We start from the raw sequence: 21,727 nt of genomic DNA on the forward strand, positions 1-21,727 counted from the left end.
AGCTTGCTGTGTACAGATCAGCACAAAATCTGTATCCAGTAGAACAGTAATAAATATGACTAAAAGATTGGTGGACAACAATGCCTGTCATAACCTGGTTCTGTTTCCTTGTGTGTGTACAACACCCAACTGCTGTATGTAATCATTAATTTAGATTACAAATACTTTGAGGAAAGAAACCATCTCTTTGCATTGCAGTTGTGCTGTACCTAGCACAGAGGGGCCCTGTTGTAACTGGACCTCTAGCCAGCAAACATGAAAGCTAAAGGGACAGAGCATGGAGGTGACTGCTGCTATCCAGGCGCAAGACCTTTGTACTATTCAAGCAACTATTTCTTTCTGATTCTTCAGTGGTGAGAGGTAACCCCCCATGCTACATATCTACTTCTACTGGCAGTTCAAGCTAGGGATGCTCCTTCCATGCTATGTTCTTCCCAAGGTCCAGCTGAGCAGGGGCACAGGGCAGAAAGCAATGCAGCCGGAGCATCAGTATGCTCCACCAGGCTTCGGTGGACTCCCGGTTCCTTGGAGTGGCTGCCAGCCTCCAGAAGCTAAATTAGTTTCAAGGAGCTCAGGGCAGCAGCTTGCTGACTCAGCCCCCAGCAGATACTCAGCTCTAAGTGATAAAAATGGCAGAGATCAGCTGTCTCAGGGCAAGGAATCTGTGACCAAGTGGGATTCATCCTAAAGCTGTGATTTCTGTAGGCAACTGGTGGGAGTCAGTGTACCCCCTGACTCTGTGGTGTCAACTCTTCTGATTTCACTTTCTTCACCTTCCTCTCAAGGCAGTCTGCTTCTACAGAAACCTGGTGCACAAACATCAAACAAATTATCCAGTTGCAGTGCTGAGCCTCCAGAATAATGAATATACCTCCCAACTTGGCTAAGGGATACATGCAGGTATTTTGTCAAATGAACAGGCCCATCAGTGCATCCATGTACTGTGTAGATACTCTATGGACAAAAACCGCTTGTCCATAAATGGACAAGTTAAAGAACACCAAAATCCATGAAAGCCAATGGTTTGGGCTGGAAGCAACCTTAAAGATCATCTGGTTCCAACTCCCCTGCCATAAGCGGGGACAACTCCCACTAGACCAAGTCACTCAAAGTCCTTGAAATCCATCCTTGAGTCCAGTGACTTCCTCAGTGGTCTGTAAATTACCTTGAACTATATAAGACCATTCAAGCTAAAATTTGTCAGGGCAGAAAATGTTGTCAGACATCCTAATTTCTAATCCCAGCCTCTGATTTAGTGGGTACAATTAGATGCATCTCTTGATTTTTCTAGTCTAATGAACCAGCCAGTGAAAGAGAGTTAATATTTACTTGTGTTCCCTCCTGATTTTTCTAGTATTTATTTAATGCCATATGTAAAGCACTTTCAAATCATGTAAAGAATTCATGCTGTTCAGTTTCTATTATCTTTTCTATGGGTTTGAGTATTTTTTTTAATAGGGCATGTCTCATCAGCTTTTGTACAGCAAAGTTTTCATGTGATTGGGTCAACTTTGTTTTAAGGAGTTGATACTCTTAGACAAGAAGCAGGTTCTCCTGAACTACAGTAGCAGGCTGCATGCAGTCCAGAGCATTCCCAGTCATAGAGGGTCATCCCTCCCATCTTTAGTGTCATTCTGGTTTGGAGAATAAATGGGAGCACACATGCAAGCAGTTACCTTGTTCCAGGGGTCATGAGATAACTGCATAAAACTCAGCAGGTTTATTATTTTGCATATTCACCATAGGAATATATATTCTTGAAAATGTGCACTGAGTTGCTTTAAATTGATTTAGTAAATCAGTTTACTGATAGCAGGGAAATAACTGGGGTTTTAAAATAAGGGACTTTAAAGATACAATTGCATCAGTTTAGCTAGATTGGTTCCTAAGCTGATTTTGTCACTCCAGGTTTGGGGGTTTGGGGGTTTCTTTTTGGCTTGATAAAGTCTCCAAATGAGTAAGTAAAATTTCAGTTTTAGAATTACAGTGAGATAAATTTTTCACCTCTGTAAGGGGACTCACTTTATTCCAGGTCTCTCCTATATTGCTCAGATACAGCCTGAAATAGTGAAATCCTGGTACTGTTTAAGTCACATTACTTAGACTCAGCAAAACTCCTATAACTTCAAGGCTTGCATGTGTTTTTAGTCTAATTACTGCACCAGAGACTTTGCTTATATAACAGGGCATGAATTTAAAGTGACAACTCGCAAACTACTCTGTTGTATGCATTTCGGTGTAAAGCAAAGTTAACAGACAGTTCAAAGTATCACTACTGGATTATAAACCACATTTTTAAATAAAGTTTTAAATTTTATTAAAGTGGTAGTTTAAAGAGGCTGCAGGTCCTCAGTATCCCTGGGTTGTAGGAACACAATAAAGCAGCAAGTCTCCAGACCTTTTTCATATTGCATTCAGCAGCCTTTGCATAGCTTTTTCAGAAATACCAAAAACAATGAGCTTTCAGAGAAGAGAGATGAGAAAGGGTTACACTTTCCTGTGGGGTTTTTATTTTTTGAGCTGCTTTGGATAAATAGATAATTTCATCCTTTGGCTTGTCTCTCCAGAGTCTTTAAAGAAAAACAACAAAACAACTGTACGACAAGTATGATTTTTATGGAGTGGTAAAAAATACATCAGAGATGAGCAGCAAAAACAGAAATAAAATTATCTTATTTCTTCAATCCCAGGACAGTTTTCTTTTTGTTAAATTTAATTTCACTGAGAGAAACTGGGAAGTGTTTTCCATTTGTTTTTTTCTGCTTGATTTTGGGTTTACCTTTTGTTTAGTTCATCAAGATAACTTGAAAGCTGCGCCCTGGGACTCTGGGAAAACCAGCTTGTGAGCGACACCGCTTGCTAAAAAATACTGCATGGTTCTGTTTTCACAGCTGCTGGAGCCTGACATGGAGGTGGTGCTTTCCCTTCTGCATCCTGTTTTGGGGATGCAGGAGAGGCCAAGACATTTCCCCCCAGCAGATTCCATCTCTGATCCAGGCTCAGTGAAGCCAAAGGGATGAAACAGAGGTGTTTGCAAATAAGACCTCTTCCAACTTGCCTAAAAACTTGTTGAGAATCATTTGTAATGTTTATTTCCCCCCTCCTGTTGGCCCGTTCAGTGCCTGGATCCATGCAGAGCAAGCATCTCCCTCCCAGCTGAAGGAGTTGCCAAATGCTAATTGACTGTTAGAAACATTCACATCAGGGTACAAACGTTGTGCAGCTTTGCTGGCAGGAACCAGCAGGTTACTCCTGAGGCTGCAGCAAGCCAAGCTCCATAGGTCTGGGAACATGATGCCCCAATTCAAGTGGTAGAATAAATATGGCTTTGGCTTTTTGAAGTGCTTTCCACTTCCTCTCATGGACTCAATTCAACATTCTTTAATGAATAACCTTTTCATAATTCTGTTTCCTAAATGGCATCTCAGTCCATAAACCATGAAATAAAAAAGGTTCCCCCAAAAAATTGCTTCACAAAGACATTTTTTAGAAACAGTTCATGCCCATTGTTGCTCCTCTGGGATTTTTGCACCCAATCTGAAAGCATCACATTTAATTTTAAAAAATAATTTTTAAATAGTTTTTTCGCCTTCTTTCTTGCCATGTATTTACAAGGTGCATCATCTGGCTTTGGGCAATCAAGAGTGTTTCAGATCCCAGTTCTCATGCAGAGAAGCACTTAAGCTCGTTGCTCTTTAAGCACATGAGCAGCTCTGCTGAAACCAGTGAACCTGATCACATGCATAAACTCTCAGTGAGAGTGTCATACAGCAGTACCAAGCAGGAAAGTGAGAAGCAGGGATGAGAAAACTTTCTTTGCCTGAAGCACATGTTTGGCATTGCAACCGAAGAGACAGTGAGAAAAACACAAAGGAGCAAAAACAAGAGGTCATCAATTTCTGTTGAAATCCTTTCCTTTCTTACTTAACACCTTTTTTTTGGGTCTATGCATAGTGGATATATCCCTGTGGTACTTGATAAAATCTCCATCTGTGACAAAATGTGAAGTTTAAATACAAAACTAAGAAAACCATCAGAACCTTATCCCAACATCTTTACATCCAGAGGATGAACATTTTCCTAATCAAGGTTACATTCTTTCACACGGCTCTGGAGGGCTGTCTGTTATCCAACACTAACACAGGCAGATAAGCCACTTGGCAGGAGGTAGCTTAGGGTGAAGTCAGAGACCACAGGCAGTGATTCATCTGCATTGCTCTAAATGTTTGAGTCAAAAAACATGATGTCCAGAGTGCTGTGGCACACAGACACCCTGCACTGTAGGTATTTCTAGTAGACTAGGTTCAGTCCATGACTGTGCTCTCCATGTTCCCTGGGTTGCATTAGGCATTAGTCAAGTTAGCGAGATGCCAAGACATTTCATATGGGGATGTGTCAGAGAAACCTCTTTCCAAATAGTTTATTTCATCACGTGAATTGATCCAATCTGTGCATTCATTTGGATATTCACAACTGAAAAAAAAAAAAAAAAAACAACAAGAAAGTGAGTCTATATGGCCAAAATAAGTTGGTGCTAGAAAAGCACCAACAAAGATAAACATGTTTCAAAAAAGGGATGGGTATGATTTCAGTATACATGAGGGCAAAAAAGCTGAGCTTGGACTCCTGCCTCCAGCACTTGCTGTTACTCAGGTAAACTCTATTTGAGCTGCAGATTTTAGGTTCATAAAATGAGACTGATGACATTTGTTGCAGTTATTTTTCTGGGGTCCTTGCTAGGCAGTTGAAACAAACAGGTGGGGTAGTGCTTGCACTAATTTTGTATTCCATCTCTTAAAACAGCTTTGATCTTGTTACCATTGGTGGAATCTCCATTATCCTGCACTTTGAGCGGGCTCCCTTCATCACCCAGGAGCACACGCTGTGGCTGCCGTGGGATCGCTTCTTTGTGATGGAAACCATCGTAATGAGGCACGAAGAGAATGAGATCCCAAGCTGTGACCTCAGTAACTTCGCACGGCCCAACCCTGTGGTCTCTCCTTCTCCGCTCACTGCTTTTGCAACTTCCTGCTCAGAGAAAGGTCCTATTGTTCCTGAAATCCAGGTATGAGCCGTTTGAGCTGAGGGACAGTAAGTCATAAAATCATAGAATGGTTTGGGTTGGAAGGGACCTTAAAGATCAGGTGATTCCCGCCCCCCTGCCTTAGGCAGGGACACTGTCCATTAGACCAGGTTGATCAGAGCCCCATCCAACCTGGCATTGAATTGGATTGGGGCATCCACAATTTCTCTGGGCAACCTCTGCCGGGGCCTCCTCATCTCCATCTTCTTTCTGTGCTTCTTTTAACAGCTTTGAACAACACAAATGCAACTGTTCCCCTGCTTTCCTAACAATAAGCACTCCTCATTTGATACCCCGTTTTTCAGACATTTGGCAGGAGCACTCACTCCCAGGCACTCGCTTTACCAGATTTCTTTTCTCCTATCCCTGAGAGATGGAGGCAAAGCACTTGTGGCTAACAACACATGAGCTGGGACCCTTGTGTGACCAGCAAGCCCTTGGTCTCAGCCCTTTGGTATTCAACATGCCCAGCACCAGGCTGATGCCCTTCTGGCTGATGCTCTAATGCCTGTCTTCTGTTCAGGAGCAAATTCCACCCACTGGGCACTATAAACCTTGGTTGTGGAGTGTTGGAGTGAACTTTCTCATGGTTGGAAGTCATACCCCCCACTCTACTCAGCTGCTGAGACATTCAGTCAGCCAGCAGGTGGGTGAGAGGGGCCAGCCTGCAGAGCACCTCAGTTTTATTGCATTTCATGACATTTGGAATAGATGAGCAGAGTGAGAGGGTTACCTTTAATTTTTATGAGTAAGTATGAGTCAGATAAAGAACCTTAACAATCTGCTGTGGCTCCAAAGTATTTTGTCAAATGGAAAGTTGTGTTTTAAACTGAATAGTCCAAGGAACTAAATTAACAGTTTTCCTTAAAAATACTAATTCTGTTGAAAGACATGGATGTAGCAGCATTCAACCTTTGCTACATTGGACAGGCTGTTGTCTGGATTTTATGTGCCAGCATTCAGCATGTCCTGAGTATTGCTTTTAGTGACAATAATCTGCCAAGGAGGAAATGATAACAAGTGTAGAGACAAACTGTGCTTCCAGCGTGACTCCACTGGGGTTGCAGTACCATTAATGAGAAAAGAAGTAACTTTATACCTTCTAATTTTAATAAACCAGGTGCTAAACCCAGCAACCAATAAAGCTAGTGGTCTCTTTACCTTTCTCTCTGGACCAAGTCTTATGATCCTTTCTCACACAAATTTACAATTATGGTCCCCATGTTTGTCCCAGCATAATTACCAATTAAGTCCTGTATCTTGTAAAGTCCTTCATATTATAAATTCTTGGTTCAGAATCTTGGTTTCCACATCTTTTTATGAAATAAACGAACATCGTGAAAGGTCAGTGCTGCTTGGGAAAAAGCAAATATCTGATACAGTGCAGCTATGATCATAACCTCAGTCATTATTTGGTACTACAAACACCTTCCAGTAGACCAGGCTGCTCAGAGCCCCATCCAACCTGATTTTGAATGTTTTCAGTGTTGGGGCATCTGCCATCTCTCTGGGCAACCTGTGTCAATGTTTCACCACCCTCATCAACGATATTTGGTGCCATTTGAAATGTCCTGATGATGTCCTGCTTGAACTTCAACTGCCAATCCAGAATGATCCCCCTATCAGTGTCCTGCATTATGTCTTCTGGATATCCTTGTGAATGGCAGATCACTTGGACATCCCAAGTCCTACAAGACACTTGTAGTTATGGAATCTAATACATAAGAAAGATTAATTTTAAGATTATAAGGAGTTCACATGCAGTTGTCTGGATATGTGCCAAATGTCCAAGCTCCCATTTAAGTGGACAGAAATCTAACCAGTACATCAGTGGAGCCTACACATCATTTAAGCTGACCACCCTGAAGCTTTCTGGTTCTCACTGATGGTATCAGTTAGATTCCACTGACTGAAATTGATGGTATCAGTTTGATTCCACTGACTGAATTAACGTGTGTGTTCACATCCCGTTGTTTATGCGATATAAACATCACATAAGTTGACATCTGGATTTAGATGCCTTAAACTGGAATTGAATCCCACTCTTAAGTTTACAAGGCAACACCAACCTTCTAAAAGTCTGTCTGTATCTGCTGTTATCTGTAGGCAAGACCTAAAAGAGCAGTTCAGGGCAGACACCTGACTTAGGTTCTTAAATTGACATGACTCCCATCCATGATGAACACAGTGCTTTTCCTGTGTGCCATGTGTCTGAGCTAAAACCTGTAAATCAATATTCCACCTCAAATATTGACAACTGAAGGTTAGCAGAGTTTGTGGTGCAGGAGTTTACAAGAGAATCTGATTTGCGGTAGAGTCCTGACTGTACTGCAGTTCAGAAATGGACTACTTTTCATTTCTGTACTGGATGTACATACAATAAAAAATAGCTGTCCATTCCTGCAGCTGCATTTTATAATACACAGTTCTCAGTAGGGAAATGTTAAATATAAAAGGTGTAAGCACATAGCTGGGAGGAGGTGACAAGCAGACAGCAGGGCTGGGAAAGGGGTTTTGACAAGTGGGTAGATAAGAACCCCATGAGCTCCAACAAATTAATGCAGAAATAAATGCAGTGCTCTTTACCTGGATGCATTCAAAAAACCTAGTAGTACATTTTTAATATTTTATTCAGGTGCATACAGACAGATTTGGGGCCATTCAGAATGCCCTGAAGTGCCCCTTCAGGCCTCCAGCTGTAGCTTCAGAAAGGTGGAGATGTCAGAAAGGTCCATGTCAGAGTTGTCATGCCCTTGCAGAAGTTTTGGATACCATAGAGTGTCTCAAAAGCACTGATGTCTATGTTAAGGCCCCTGAATCAGACTCAAAATGGTTTTCCTTTTTAAAATTCTCTCTGAGCATCTTACAAAAAAAAAAAAAAGACATTGACTGTTCCTTGCCTGTCTGCTGGCAGAGTGAAGAGTAGCTGTAAGAGACATGTGTAACTCAGCACAAAGAAACAAGATTTCCTACTTTGTCTCATGCAAAGAGTAGAAAAATTGCTACTAAGACAAGAACAGATTCTCACCACAGAGAAAGAGAACATGACAGTGAAAATTGTGACCTTGTGTAAATCCCCAGTAAGCCTGAAGAATCTGCTCTTCTGCCTGCCCAGCCTTGTGGCTGGATCTTTTTAAAAGAGCAGATTATATTGGTTAGTCTGGGCTAAACCCTAAGAGTCTTTCACAAGGCCTGCAGTCACATCACATGAATGTGTCTGGGCCAAACAGCAATTATCAAATAGAAATAAGGGCACAATTTAGCTCTTATTACTTCTACCACATTCAGATTATTTTAAAGCTTGTTTTCCCCCTTTTCTCCCTCTGATATTCTACTGAATTATACACCCCCCTACCAGTGCCATGTTTTGTTGCTAGTTTGTCACAACTTACAAACTACAAATACATTTTGAATCACCTGAATTACTATTTGAACCCTCTCTTCAAGCAGATACCTTTAAACACAGCCCCTTGTGCTGCTCAGTGCCTTGGCAGTGTTGGAATGACCTTTTCTTTGGAATGGTGGACAGCAGAGTTAGATCACGACAGAGATAAATAATTACTTATGACAAGGATCTGAAGCAGACTTTCTAAATAGTATCTCCATGGCAATTATTTGTGCCTGTTTTTATCCGAATGGGGTTACATAGGAAGACAGATTTGATACAAAGGACCACCTTTACTGCAGTTTGGCTGAGCTCATCTCTGGTTGAGCCTGGTCCCCATCCAGCTTCTTGATGATCTCATAAAATATATTTTTAAAATCCTGGGTTTTCCCAATTCTGTCATATTTCAGCCTCCTAAGTACTGAGATATGTAAATTAGAAAGACTGCATTAGAGAAGGTAAATATTTATGAGCACAGTGGAATGGGGCTTTAACTGCTGGATGTGTCTGTTTTCAAGTGCTGCAATACCCTGAGCCTTTTAGTTATCACTTTAAAAAGTGTTGGGCCGTGGATAATATCTCAGAAGAGGTGTTTTCAGGGGGCAGATTACAAGATTTGTCATTTTTGATAGCACTAACCAGAAAACCTGTAAGAGTTGAGCAACTCACTATGCCGAGGAAGTTTGCTGCTCCCACAGAGACGGAGCTGGGTATAGGAGTGACATAACTTGGAAGGCACAAGGATCATGGAATCCTAGAATCTCCTGAGTGGAAAGGGACCCACATTGAGTCCAGCTTCTGACCCTGCACCCCAAGGACACCTCAAGAATCACACTGTGATAGATGTGATCCCTTCCTGATGGGTGGATCTCTTGACCCACCTGCCTTGCAGCCTCCCCCCCCTTAATATTCAGAAGGATAATTATTGCTAGAGATGTGCTTTCCAAGCTCATTTAGGGTCCAGCACACTGAAGAACTTCAGAAGTGGCACAGGAGAGGATTGTGCCAGTTGTGACCTTTTAACACATCCCATAAAGCCACCAGGCTTTCCTGCTCACTGATAAGCTTCTACCTTCATTTTTCAATATTCCCCAGAGGTTGCTGGCTTGTGCCAAAAATATCCAAGTTGGGTGCTTACCCAAGAGTGAAGTTTTCTTGAAAGGGACAATGTTTTTCTCCTAAGATTTTTTACCAGCATTTTGCATTAAAAGATAAGCACAGTGTTAGGGATGTACTTGTATCACTTTCCATAAACTTTCCAAGCATTTCTCCATTAAAAAAAAAAAAAAGAAGAAGAAGACAAACAAAATTTTAAGTTCTGGTGATACTTTAACAGGTAAATTACCTGAAAAATCTCATCTTTATTGAGACTTCTCTGTTCTCAAAGCAGAAAATACCTTCCCTGATGTTTCTTCAGTCTTTTCTGAAGTTTTATACTGTAATGGGCACCTGTTAGATAACTGTCCCAGTCAGTCAAAAATATTCACATTTATGGTTGGGGGAGAAAATAAAGCAACTCACTTAGAATATGGAGGAGTTTGGAAAAGAAAGAGAAGGAAGAATGCAAGGGAATGGAAAGGAGTTGTAGGTGGTAGGTCAGGCCAAGAGTTCAGTCACTTAAGTAAGAAGGCAAGGAATTTCAAGCAAGTACCAGAATAAGTAGGAACAAATGTGAAGTCAAAAAATAAGGGCGAGAGCACAGATGAAAAAAGAGGCTAGAGGTAGATGGTATATCAGGTAGAGAGGGTCAGAGAGGAGGTAGGAGAGGAGCAGTTTCAAAGTAGGAGAAATGGATAAGTCAGAGGAGGGAGAGTGGAACCAGGATTCACTAATGTCTTGGAGAGAGTTGCATGTTATGATCAGGACCAGGAAACATCCTTAAGGCCAAGTAGGGTGTGATATTTTACTGGGAAAAGGAAACCAGGAGACAAAAATTAGAGGCCTCTAAAACCTATTATGATAAAAGACAGAAAATGGAAGCTAAACTGCTGAGCTGTAATTATCTGAGATCCCAGGCTCTTTTCTCTGTGGGTCCTGGTACTCCTTTTAGGAGTGAGTCTCTTTGTAAACACTGACTTAATGTGACACTTTGTTTTCCTGTTCTCCCGTGTAACAGAGATGGAGAAGACAGGAGGCCTTCCTTAGCTTCCAGAAATAAGTTACGTATATGATTTCATACTTGATGCCTACTAGGTGCCTTTTTAGACATGCCTGCCAGAGCTTTTATACAGGTGTGTTTGATAAATTACAGCTTCACTGCCTTTTCCTGTCTGCTCGCTGCTGATTTAACACCTCGTGGATTGCTTTTCCACAGGCTCTACAAGAGGAGATTAACGTTTCCGGCAGTAAAATAAAAGTGAGTTACCTGAGCAGCCGCACAGCTGGCTACAAATCAGTGCTGAGGATCAGCATGACCCACCCCACCATCCCCTTCAACCTCATGAAAGTCCACCTCATGGTGGCTGTCGAGGGACGCCTCTTCAGGAAGTGGTTTGCAGCAGCCCCAGACCTGTCCTACTATTTCATCTGGGACAAGACAGATGTCTACAGCCAGAAGGTGTATGGGCTCTCAGAAGCCTTCGGTAAGTGACCCCGGGGTTTGTGCCTCCTTTTGGAAGCAACTAAGTGGCAGTGATAAACCTTGTCCTAGATCAGTATGGTCTGCCTGCAGACACATGAATGGTCCCTGCAGATTTACTGCAGCACACATTCCCCAGGAGATGAATCACAGAATGGTTTGGGTTGAAAGGGATCTTAAAGACCATTTAGTTCTTATTCCCCAGTCATGGGCAGGGATGACACCCTTTAGATCAGGTTGCCCAGAGCCCTATCCAACCTGGCCTTGAACACTTTCAAGGACAGAGTGCAAGTACTTACCTGTTAACTGGCTCATGGCCCAGCACGTCCATCCTGAGCTGCTCCCATCATATTCATACAGAAGGAATTACCTGGGACTAGAAGTGTTTGGCTACCTCTCACCTATAGCCAAAAATTGTCAACACTGCTTTGAAAGGAATCCCTAGGACAGAGCCCTGATTGCCACTGCTCCTTGTGCCTGACCTTCAGGGCTGGTCTAATCTAATCTTCCTCTTTGTTACCCATTCAAGAATGCCATCCCATACTGGGTGTTTAATGAGCAGAAGTAATGCAGTTCTGCAGTGATTGCTTCCCATCTGTCAACACCCAGTGGACATTCAGTTACAGGTCTTCAACTGAGTCTGGACTAGTGCCTTCAGGCTGCCAGGAAATGGTATCAGCAAAATGGGAGAGATCCCAAATTAGCAAATACAGCTCCTGTTGACAGAAGGATGGTTCATTATGCCTCATAGCTCAACTGAAGATAAGTCTCTTTAGAGGAGTTGCAGGATGCCTGGTTTTCTAGGAGTAAGAATAGGTGCCTTCCTCCTCTCACTCAGGCTTAGCTGCCTTGAGCAGGCTGGATTATGCACCCTGCTGAGCCTTACCCAGCTCAGAGTCCACACTGAGAAATGTAACATATCCCGAAGCACTCTGCGTGCATACTCTTAAGGATGCTAGATCACCAGTGGGTCCTGGAGTGCTCCATGAAACAACTCTGCAGCTCCAGAGTACACAAGCAGGTCTGAGGACATAGCAACATCAGCATTCATGCCTTCAATGATTCCCACCTCTAGAACAGTGGAAAACATTGACCTTTCATTTCCTAACTTACATGTTTTTCTGACATAATCTGCTAAAAGCTATGTTTGATGGCGAATCCTGAGTTCTGTCAGAGCTCAGCACTTTTCAAAGACGCTTGTAAACTTGTGAGATCAGACAGGGTTTTTTTCTATCTAGTAAAAAAAAAATCTATGTAATTGCTTTTCATTTGTGTGGAACTTGCAGTTCTACTCTGCTTCAGCTGTAAAGATTAGAAGAAGAAAAGCAGACCAATGAAAATGGTCCTGCTTCTTCAGAGAAAATTGTAAAAGAATCATTATTCTGTCAAGACCATGATCTTCCTTCTGCTGACAATTTTAAGCAACTCCAGTGTATTCAGTGGAGTTACTCCTGAAAGGCTCTGATGTCTAATTTTGAACATTAACAACAACCACAAGTCAACCTGGCTGAGACTGCTGCCTCTGAGGGACTCACTGCCCCATGCATGAATTGCGCAAGTCTTTACCTTCCAAGAAAGATAATCAAGATTAAGTTCCTGGCATGCACTCTTTGATAAGGGAAATTAGATAGGAGTAAAATTCTCCCATTTGAGAGTCCATCAGTTGTGTTCACTCTCAGATCATAGAATATCCTGAATTGGAAAGGACTCCCAGAGATCAAGTCCTAATCCTAATATCCATTGTCTTAAAATACATCCATAAAACAGTATCTTTTAAATTTTTAGCACATTTGCCCAGCACTGACAATGACACTGATCTTTTTAGATGCAGAATATACTTTTAAGAAATATTTAGACTGTGCATTATGATGATGACATTTTCAATTTGAATTAGTAATTTTATGTAGAAATTCTCATACCCCTGCTCAATTGTGACTCTGTGTGCTGGCACTGCATTTCTGGGTTACTAATCTAAGGAGTCTTTTGTTTCTCTCTTGTTCACAGTTTCAGTAGGTTATGAGTATGAATCCTGTCCAGACTTAATCCTGTGGGAGAAGAGGACAGCTGTGCTTCAGGGTTATGAAATTGATGCTTCCAAACTTGGAGGATGGTCCCTGGACAAACACCATGCCCTCAACATACAAAGTGGTAGGTTGTCTGTGACTCATAACAAGAGTAATGCAGCATTGCAAGACCCAGTTGCTTCTTATCACTAAGAATTCAAGAAAAAGAAAGAAACCTGACCAACACATGTACTCTCTTGTTTATTTTACTAACAAATTATTTCTAGTAACCTACATTTAGAAGCAGTTTGGTTTGCAAAATGTAAAAGAAGCTGGCCATCATGAAGTAGTTGAATGTCAGCCCAATTTTGTAGTGTCCTAAAAGAAGGATATTATCAAGGAAAATATTCCTGAAATAACAAAGACAGGCCTATTCAGATTGGAGCTGTCACTAAGCATAAATCCACCCAGAGGCATCCTCCAATGTGCAAGGTGTACTTGCAAAACAAGAGGTTTCATGGGTCCTAAAGGAGAATGGAAGGTTCCAGAGGCGTCGAAGACTGCTGGGGACTGCAGAAGGGAAGCTTAAAAGCTCATCAGAACATGTTCAAGGGTGGAAGCACTGTGTCCCTTTGTATAATAGTGGTATGGGGCAAACATCTAATTCAACCCACATCACTGCTGGGATTGTACACTTAGAGGGAAAATAGACACAGCTCTTCTAAAACTTTGCAGATGAAACATTTCTCTAGAGAATGTCCTATAGTCTTCCTGGCTCTTACTTTTCCATGAGCTATGTAATTTCTTTTTTTTTTTTTTTTTTAACCTGGTAGACTGCAAATTGCAGGGCAAGGAGGAACAGGAGACAGGGCAGGTAAAAATTCATAAGATGCTGAAAAGTGCATTTCATTTAAAGGTAAAGATAGTCTTTTTCTCCCTACATGTTTTCCTTCTGCAGGAAATGTGATGGGTCTAAAAGAAATACTTAATTCAGAAAAAAAGGGTCCTCATTTGAAACTATCACAAAACAATACTATGAAAGATGATCAGCCTTCTTGCTACTTGACAGATTCCCCAACTGGCATGCAGCATTGCCAGTTTGTGCTCCCTTTGGTCTCAGTCTCCCTGTTTCTTTAATTTCCATAGTACTGTTTTCTCTCTCTCTAGGCATCTTGCATAAGGGAAACGGGGAAAACCAGTTCATTTCCCAGCAGCCACCTGTAATTGGAAGCATTATGGGCAACGGCCGCAGGCGGAGCATTTCTTGTCCAAGCTGCAATGGTCTGGCAGATGGAAACAAACTCCTGGCTCCTGTTGCCCTAACATGTGGGTCTGATGGAAGTCTTTATGTTGGAGATTTCAACTACATCCGAAGGATCTTTCCCTCTGGCAATGTCACCAACATACTGGAGCTGAGGTACTCTGTGCTGCATGTGGCCGTTAGAGTAATGCTCTTAAGTTCTGCAGAAATCATATGTACCCAAAAGAAAAATGAGCATAACTCTAAAAAAAATAAAAATCAAACAACACAGCAAAACAGAGAAAAAGCTGTCTGGATCTGCCTCTTCTGCAACTCTGCTGACTTTGATTTACACCAGAGAAACACAGGCCTAGCAAGTTCTTCCAGAACTGAATCACATGCCAAAAATATTGACACATTTCTGTGCTGCTGAATCAGGCTGTAGTGATGTCTGCCTTTTCCTGTAGTCAGAAACCAGTGGGAATGCTGAAAATTAACTAGCAGCCCCTGAGATAACCTAAACTTGGAAGGACACAGCACTGATGATGATATGTAAAGGTGAATCAGGACTGATAATCATTCATAATTTAGACAAGATGATCACTCTAGGCAGTCACAGACTGGGGTTTTCTAGTTGTTTTTTGAGGGCACAGCTGTAGCAGTTCCCTTCAGTTCCCAATATAGCAGCAGTGTTAGGCTGAACATGCAGATGGGAAGCATCTGCAAGTAAGTGGAGAGTTTCCTTTTAATGCCAGAAAGCAAAGGAAGAAAATATACCAGGAGAAATAACGAGGAAGGGGCAGGAACATCCATTAAAAACAATGAAGCAGAGGGAAAAGTATGATTTGTCACAAATTCTGAGAAAATTGAATAAATTGTGACTGAACCAAATTTCAAATTGACCTCACTGAGGATATTTTTCCTATCTAAAATTTCCACAAATAACCCTAACCCTAACCCTAACCCTAAGCATCCACTTCAAAGCAATGGGGCTTTGCGTGGCCTGAGAAGCCTCACTCCAGGAAAGTAAAATAGAGGTAAGGGAGTGTTCCTGAATGAGTCTTCTGTGCTTGACAGGCCTGAACTCAGGTCCTGAGAAGTCAGTGTGAGGATAGCCTGCTAGGAAGTTTCAATATTCCCATTCACCCCTCAAAATCTGGCCTGAAAGTGAGAATCTTCCTGAAAGTAAGACCCTCCCTCCTCAGATTTAATATCCCCTGCTGCTGAGGACAAACATATTACTGCATTTCTGCATGGACTGCAGCCAAATTTCTGCAAGATCACCTTTGTCCCTCACGCCCAAACATGCCATGGTCATTGGACCTCACCAGAAGTGTTATTTGGCGTTCAGAACCATCCTTGTAGATCATGGTGTATGCAAAAAAAATCCAGACAGGCACCACCAGAAGGCTGGCACTTACAGAATATCTGCCTTGGTATGGGCACCTCAGAGGGCTGGGGCACCTTTCAAGTAAGGAAGCGAGAACCTCACTTCTGCTATTCTGTTCCATGATACATGAGAACGTAATATCTCTCATGTTTGTAAGGTGGGAAGCTGGGATAAAGCTTCAGACCTGGTCCTCGTTAGAGTGTAATATCTATCCTTCCAGTGCCAGAAAGTTATTTTAATGACCAAAGGTGAAATTTCCAGAAGAGCCTAGGTGAGTCCAAATCCCATTTCAACAGAGTAGGATTAATATCTCTTTCCCAGAAGTACAATTCTGAAAACCCAATCCCTGTTTCATTGTCAGTGGAAATACCAGACCAAACAGAGGTTTTGCAAAGTATTTCCTCATTGGGGAAGAGAAAATTGGAAGCCTTGAGAGAGTAGCCTTGCTGGCTGTTGTGTAGAGGCACAGAGTTAAATTTACTCCAGAGTTAAATCTGCTGCAGTGATTGCTGCTTCATCTGTGCAAGCACTCAGGTTACTGGATCTAATAAACATTTCTTCACTCTGGTGTGCTATAAAGTAAGTGGGTTCAGATGTTGGCTGGCTAATAGGAAAGCCATTGCTTTTGGATGAAATGGAGTTTGCTTGTATCTTCTCAAATCAGCATCTCCTTTGAGATTAACACCCTCACTGTTTGGCTCCAAGGTTTGTTTGCAGGGGTGGGTTTGGAGTGTAGTGTTCTGGGAAGCAAATGCATTGTGGGTCACAGAGAGCTACAGCTGGCTGTGTAACTTAGACCTATGAAAAATGTCCAGCTCAGCATAATTTCAGTCCTCTGGGCTGGAGTTCATGAGGTTACAGCAATGAGCTGCCACCCGTAACTGTGCAACTCCTAAGTTTGCCTTTGTAAATCACAAGGTGTTGCTTTGACTGAGAGTGAAAAAAACTGTAAAGATATCTGCATCTACATCTATTTAGCTCAGTGCTGCACTGAATGATAGATAAAGTCGGATGGTCCTATCTCTTGTGTGAGTGAATAACTCTAAGCAGGTGAGATCACACATCTTTTGTAATATGCAGCAGTACATAAGTGAGCTCACTGCCAAGTAATATCCAATATAAAATACATCAATGCCATTCCAGCTAAGTCTTTATTTATTATTGCATTGTGTGATACAGTTACTGTCAAGTTTTCAATCTGCTAATAATGCATCGAACTGAGCTGCTAACACCTCATTCTTTCTTCTATTCCCTGCTTTCCTGTCTTCTGTCAGAAATAAAGATTTCAGACATAGGTAAGCCAACCAGTGGAGAATTCTTATGCTGCTCCCTGTCTTGTTGCATGTTGTTACACAGTGAGCCACAAGTGCCATTTCCAGATGATTCAATAGCAAATGAAGCTGGTGTGATTAAAACTGGCGTAGGCAATCAGTCATCAGAACTGGGAGCCATTAATCACAACGTGAGCCATGCAAACTTCTGCATGAGCTGTTATAGCTGGAGACAGGGGAAATACAGGGAGAACAGAGAAGCAGGGTAACAGGAGAAGGAGGGGGGAAGAAAAATGGATGGGAATTAACCAAGAAAGTAGAATGGGAACAGCATCAGGATACAGATTACTGGAACAAGTAGGATGGAAAAATAGTTCTCATACAGTGAAAAGCCTTCATTTGGGTTTGGGGGGGTTTAACAAGCATAATGAAGATCCCTATGTGCCCCAGCATTACTCAGCCAGGGAAGTTAGTTTTTGTAATATTTTTCAGTCTGAGCTTTCATAGAGAGCTTTGACACATGAAAGTCTGTCAGACTCAAATAGGAGGTAGCGCAACTCAGAATCTTAGCCAGGAAATGCAATAAAAGAGTAATGACAAGGAAACAAGATAAAAGAGAGACTCTTAAATTGGAGCTTTGTCACTAAGAATATTTGTCACTTGGGTTCACTGGAGTTTCAGTGGGTTTGATCCAATCAGTTGCATTCCAGAAGATGTCAACTTCCTGTCACTGACTGTGTTTGCGAGGACTTCTTTGACTCTGACAAGTTTCCCATCCTTCTCCCTGGTTGCTTTTCTAAATCAGAAGCTTAGACTGTGTGGAGTTGGGATTTTTGTGTGTGTGTGTTTAGTTTTCCTTTGCATTTGGGATTGGGGATTTTTCTTGCTACATGCTTTGCATTTACTATTTTTTTGACTTCATAGAGGCTGTGCTAAACTAGAAATGTTCTTTCATCTGCATGCCTGGAAATGAAATGGAGTAGAAACTGATTTTTTATCCTATTGCCAGAACAATAATGAAGGGCTTGAGCTTCACAATATAATGGACTGGCCCAAAGCATCTATTAGCAGGGCTGGGAGGTTGGTACCCAAGACCTTTTCACTGATTGGCCTCATCAGGCTGAGTTCCAGCCCCCCACGTACTCTTTCACATCATTTGAAGACTATAGAAAAATTCATTTCTCTTTGGAACAGCCAGGTTGTATTCCCTAATGCCCAAGAAATACACAGCCACTAAAGTGCATCTGCTTTGACAGTGAAGGGCAGCAGCTGGATACCTGTTCTGAGAAGAGGTTTTGTGTATGAAAACAGTAACTGAAAGAAGATCGATGGACTGGCTACAAACACTGCAGATTGGCAAGCAGAGTTGGCAGGGCTTCAGCCTTTAGGCAGTTTCTAAAACTAAGAAATTAAGTAAAAGAAATCCAAGACATGCCTGCTTCAGTGTAGCCTAAAGGGGATGAGGGAGGGAGGAAGCAGGTGAGGAGCTCCAGATCAAATCCTTCCATCTGTGACTGTGTTGAAGGAGTCACCCATCTCTTAGTGCCTGTTCTGTGACATTTGCTTTAATACTTCTTGCTAGGAAGTCTCTTTGCTCCTGACCCTCAAGGAAATGAGTGTGTGTAGTCTCAGCTAAAGCTCCAGTGCTTTAAACTCCAGAAGGTCCTAAGCTTGACACCAATGACCAGTAATGGTGTAAAAGGGGAGATCCACAGGGCTGAATCATAGTGGTTTGGAAAAGCTGAAATCCATATGCTAAAGCTGCTCTTCAGTTCAGGGGAAAGGAATTCCTCCCCAGTATGCAGGCTGTGGTGAGCTTGATCTCCAAAGGTTCTGGAGCTACCCACTAAGAGGCTTGGCTTTACAGCTCTGTGTGTGTAGCCAAGATCTAACTCTGCAACAGCCTAAATGAGGGATGTTAGCTAAGCCAAAAAGCATCACCAAATCATGATGCCTTCTCTGTAGGAACATGGAGGGAGTGAGGCATTTCTGTCTTGCAAATATACAAAAACTGGCCACTTAAATTTATTCTTCCTTTTTTGTTTCCATTCATACTGTAGAGAGAAGTCTACAATTAGTGACAAAGAGAGGTATCTCAGCAAACAGCTCTAGGATCAGATAAAAAGTCCCTTGCCACCTCTGGCTTGGCTTATGGCATTGGTATAAAATTTAAGTGTCCAGCATGTCACACTAGAAAGCTTTGGGCATCACACACAAACTGCAAACACTAAAAGACCAAGTGAAAATCCAGCTCACTGCACTGTGTGGCTTCCTTAGGTATTAATCTATTGAGGATCACCCAGGGAAAAAAGACCAGTACCTCACACAAGCTACAGTAATTCAGTCCTCTGGGTCTGAGTGGCAGGGTGCTTAGCATGGAGCCATGGAAACACAGCCCCACTGAGCAAAAACCTCCTGACTGCAGGAATTTGATGGTTCTTTAGTCACCACCAAATGTACATGGCCAGCAAAACTCAGAGGGAAAGTGGGTAGCTGGCAGAGAAAAAGAGGTGGTTTTGTGTCCTTAAACAGAGACATCAGATCCAAAGAAGCCCCAGGGGTTTATCCAGGTCAGTGGTTGTGGGTAGCTAATTTTGGAGGTGTGACTGCTCCTGAATGTTGGCCACAGTGGGTGCCGGATCTGTACAGTGACCAGTAACAGAGGTTGTCCTTCGAGGAGGTGATAGATGCCCTTGCATTTGAGAAACTAAGATACAGTTAATCTTGTGAGACAAATGTTGAAAATAGTCAGACAAGTCCTACCCCAAAAGGTGATATTTCTCTCCACTGCTTGTAAGGGGAATCAAGGCAGCCAGCTCTGATGTAAGCATCTACTTTGTAACCATCTAAAGCTTGGTGAAATTAATCCCTTGGCATTTTACAGAAACCAATAAAAAGGTGTAGTATGCTGTGCTGATGTTTTGTAGGGAACCTGCTGAAAAAAGGAACCATCTCCCTTTTCTCATCTCTTTTCCTTAGAGACTGGCTTCCCAGTCTGGAGCAGGAGGTTCCTTCCTAGGGCTCCTCCAAAATATGGGCTCTGGGCCCAAAGGGAAAATACCAGCCTTTGTTCAAAGCCTGTGCACGTATTATAATACAACTGAAGCAATTCACAGTTCAAACCTCATGCCTCTGCCAGCACACCCTGGCAATTTTTTATCACCCTCACAATTTTTTATCCTGTTTCTTCCCTGTACCTGTGTGTAAGGAATCACATAAAGCACAAGCACTTTAAAATGGAGTCTGGATCTCTTAACATACCTGCAGAGCTCCCTTAATGATACTGGTACTATCCTCTCCAAATAATGAGAATGATAAAAGGGAGAAGGCAGATGTATGGAAGAGACTGTACATAACCCCAAAGAAGTGGGATCACTGTGGACGTGGAAGATTTCCCTGTGCTTTCCCAGCACATCACTGTGTCACAAGTATACAGGGAAGCGGTATCACCTCTATTTCACTTTGGCTTGCAGAACTGTGAAACTGTTCTCATTCCCAGTGACTACACCATCATGCCCACTAATACCCACCAAAGTGCCAGTTTTGGCTAGGGACCAGCCCATCCCATCACTTCAATTTCAGTGTTATTGCTTCAGGCGGTTTAAAATATCAATGCATTGCTCAGGTTTTCTTCTAAAAAACTGTAATAGCTCAAGGAACACTCTGAATGGGAAATCAGTTCTTCTTCCACAGTGATTTTCTAGTGGCAGTGCCTATATGGGATAGATATTCTAAGACTACAAATAATATAGCCAATCAAGTCTTTTGAATAGTAAAAAGTCTTGTCTTTTGTTTTGGACCGTTACCTAGCTGAGAAACAAGAAAGGATGAAAGGGGGGGGAAATGCCTTCTCTGCTTCATCCCAGGCATATTTATTTCAGTTCCTGTTCAGCCCAGTCCAGTTTACCACTTGGATTTGCCTTTGACTGTGGTTTTAAATAAAAAGTGAATCCCCAATGTTCCTGGCTCCACCACTCATGCATTATCACAGATAAAGGAAAGCAGTTTGGGTGATTTTAGATGACCAGGGTATGTTTATTTAAGCATCTTTCACCCTGAAGGATCTCAAGTGACAAAAAAACCTCCAGTGTATAACACTGTGCAGTTCATGCTAGGGCAGAGTACAATACTAACTCTCTGCAGTGCTGAAAACAGTTGGCAGGGCCAGGGGGGTAAATTCCAGCTTGACTGTTTTAACAGGTTGTTTCAGCATCTATTCTAGACAAGAGCTGGGAGTAAAAAATTGTTTTAAGAGCTGTCTTTTTTACAGAAGATTGTAATCAATAATAAAATCCACCAGAGTGGGGCTGTGCAATCCAAAAATAAATCACAACAATATTGCTAGGAGAGGGGAGCAGGAATTTCTCTCTGTCCCCATTTTTCTCCATCTCTGAGTAAGTCATTTGCCTTTGCCCATCTGCACATAGCCTGCTCTAAAACTCTGGGAAAGTTATCTGTGCTTGCCAGTCAAAGATGGTAAAGGATTGCAAAGTGCCATTAAATCTGTCCTCCTCTTGTCCACCTCCCATGCAAAATAGAGATTATGAACAGCTCAAGAGCTTACTGACATTCAGCAGGGCTTTGTTAGGACAGTCAGCAAAAAATGCAAGGCCCTGATCAAAATGGATGATGGATTCCCACAGGGAACTTCTTCCACCAGGGTTGAAGCCACTTGCTTAGTGTGAGTGACATGCAGGTAAATGAAATAATACCCTCCCAGCCTGCTGTCATTGGGAAGGAATACAGATAGAGACTGAACTGTCAGGCTGGAGCTGTC

At 42.2% G+C, this 21,727-nt stretch overlaps 1 protein-coding gene across 5 annotated transcripts in view; it reads left to right on the top strand.

The window, feature by feature from the left end:
- The window catches only part of TENM4 (teneurin transmembrane protein 4), a 590,588-nt gene that overhangs the window by 512,568 nt on the left and 56,293 nt on the right, over positions 1-21,727 (top strand). For 4 of the 5 annotated variants that reach the window (XM_054270092.1, XM_054270093.1, XM_054270094.1 and 1 more), the window contains 5 exons: positions 4,804-5,065; positions 10,783-11,050; positions 13,051-13,194; positions 14,217-14,466; positions 16,954-16,974. In XM_054270092.1, the coding sequence (XP_054126067.1) occupies positions 4,804-5,065; positions 10,783-11,050; positions 13,051-13,194; positions 14,217-14,466; positions 16,954-16,974 (945 nt within the window). The remainder of the gene's footprint in view (positions 1-4,803; positions 5,066-10,782; positions 11,051-13,050; positions 13,195-14,216; positions 14,467-16,953; positions 16,975-21,727) is intronic. The other variant, XM_054270097.1, reaches the window with a different exon arrangement.

Source organism: Melozone crissalis, unplaced genomic scaffold, assembly GCF_028551555.1.
Source record: "Melozone crissalis strain CALT ecotype California unplaced genomic scaffold, PUWL_Pcris_2 ptg000008l_1, whole genome shotgun sequence".
NCBI lineage: Eukaryota > Metazoa > Chordata > Aves > Passeriformes > Passerellidae > Melozone > Melozone crissalis.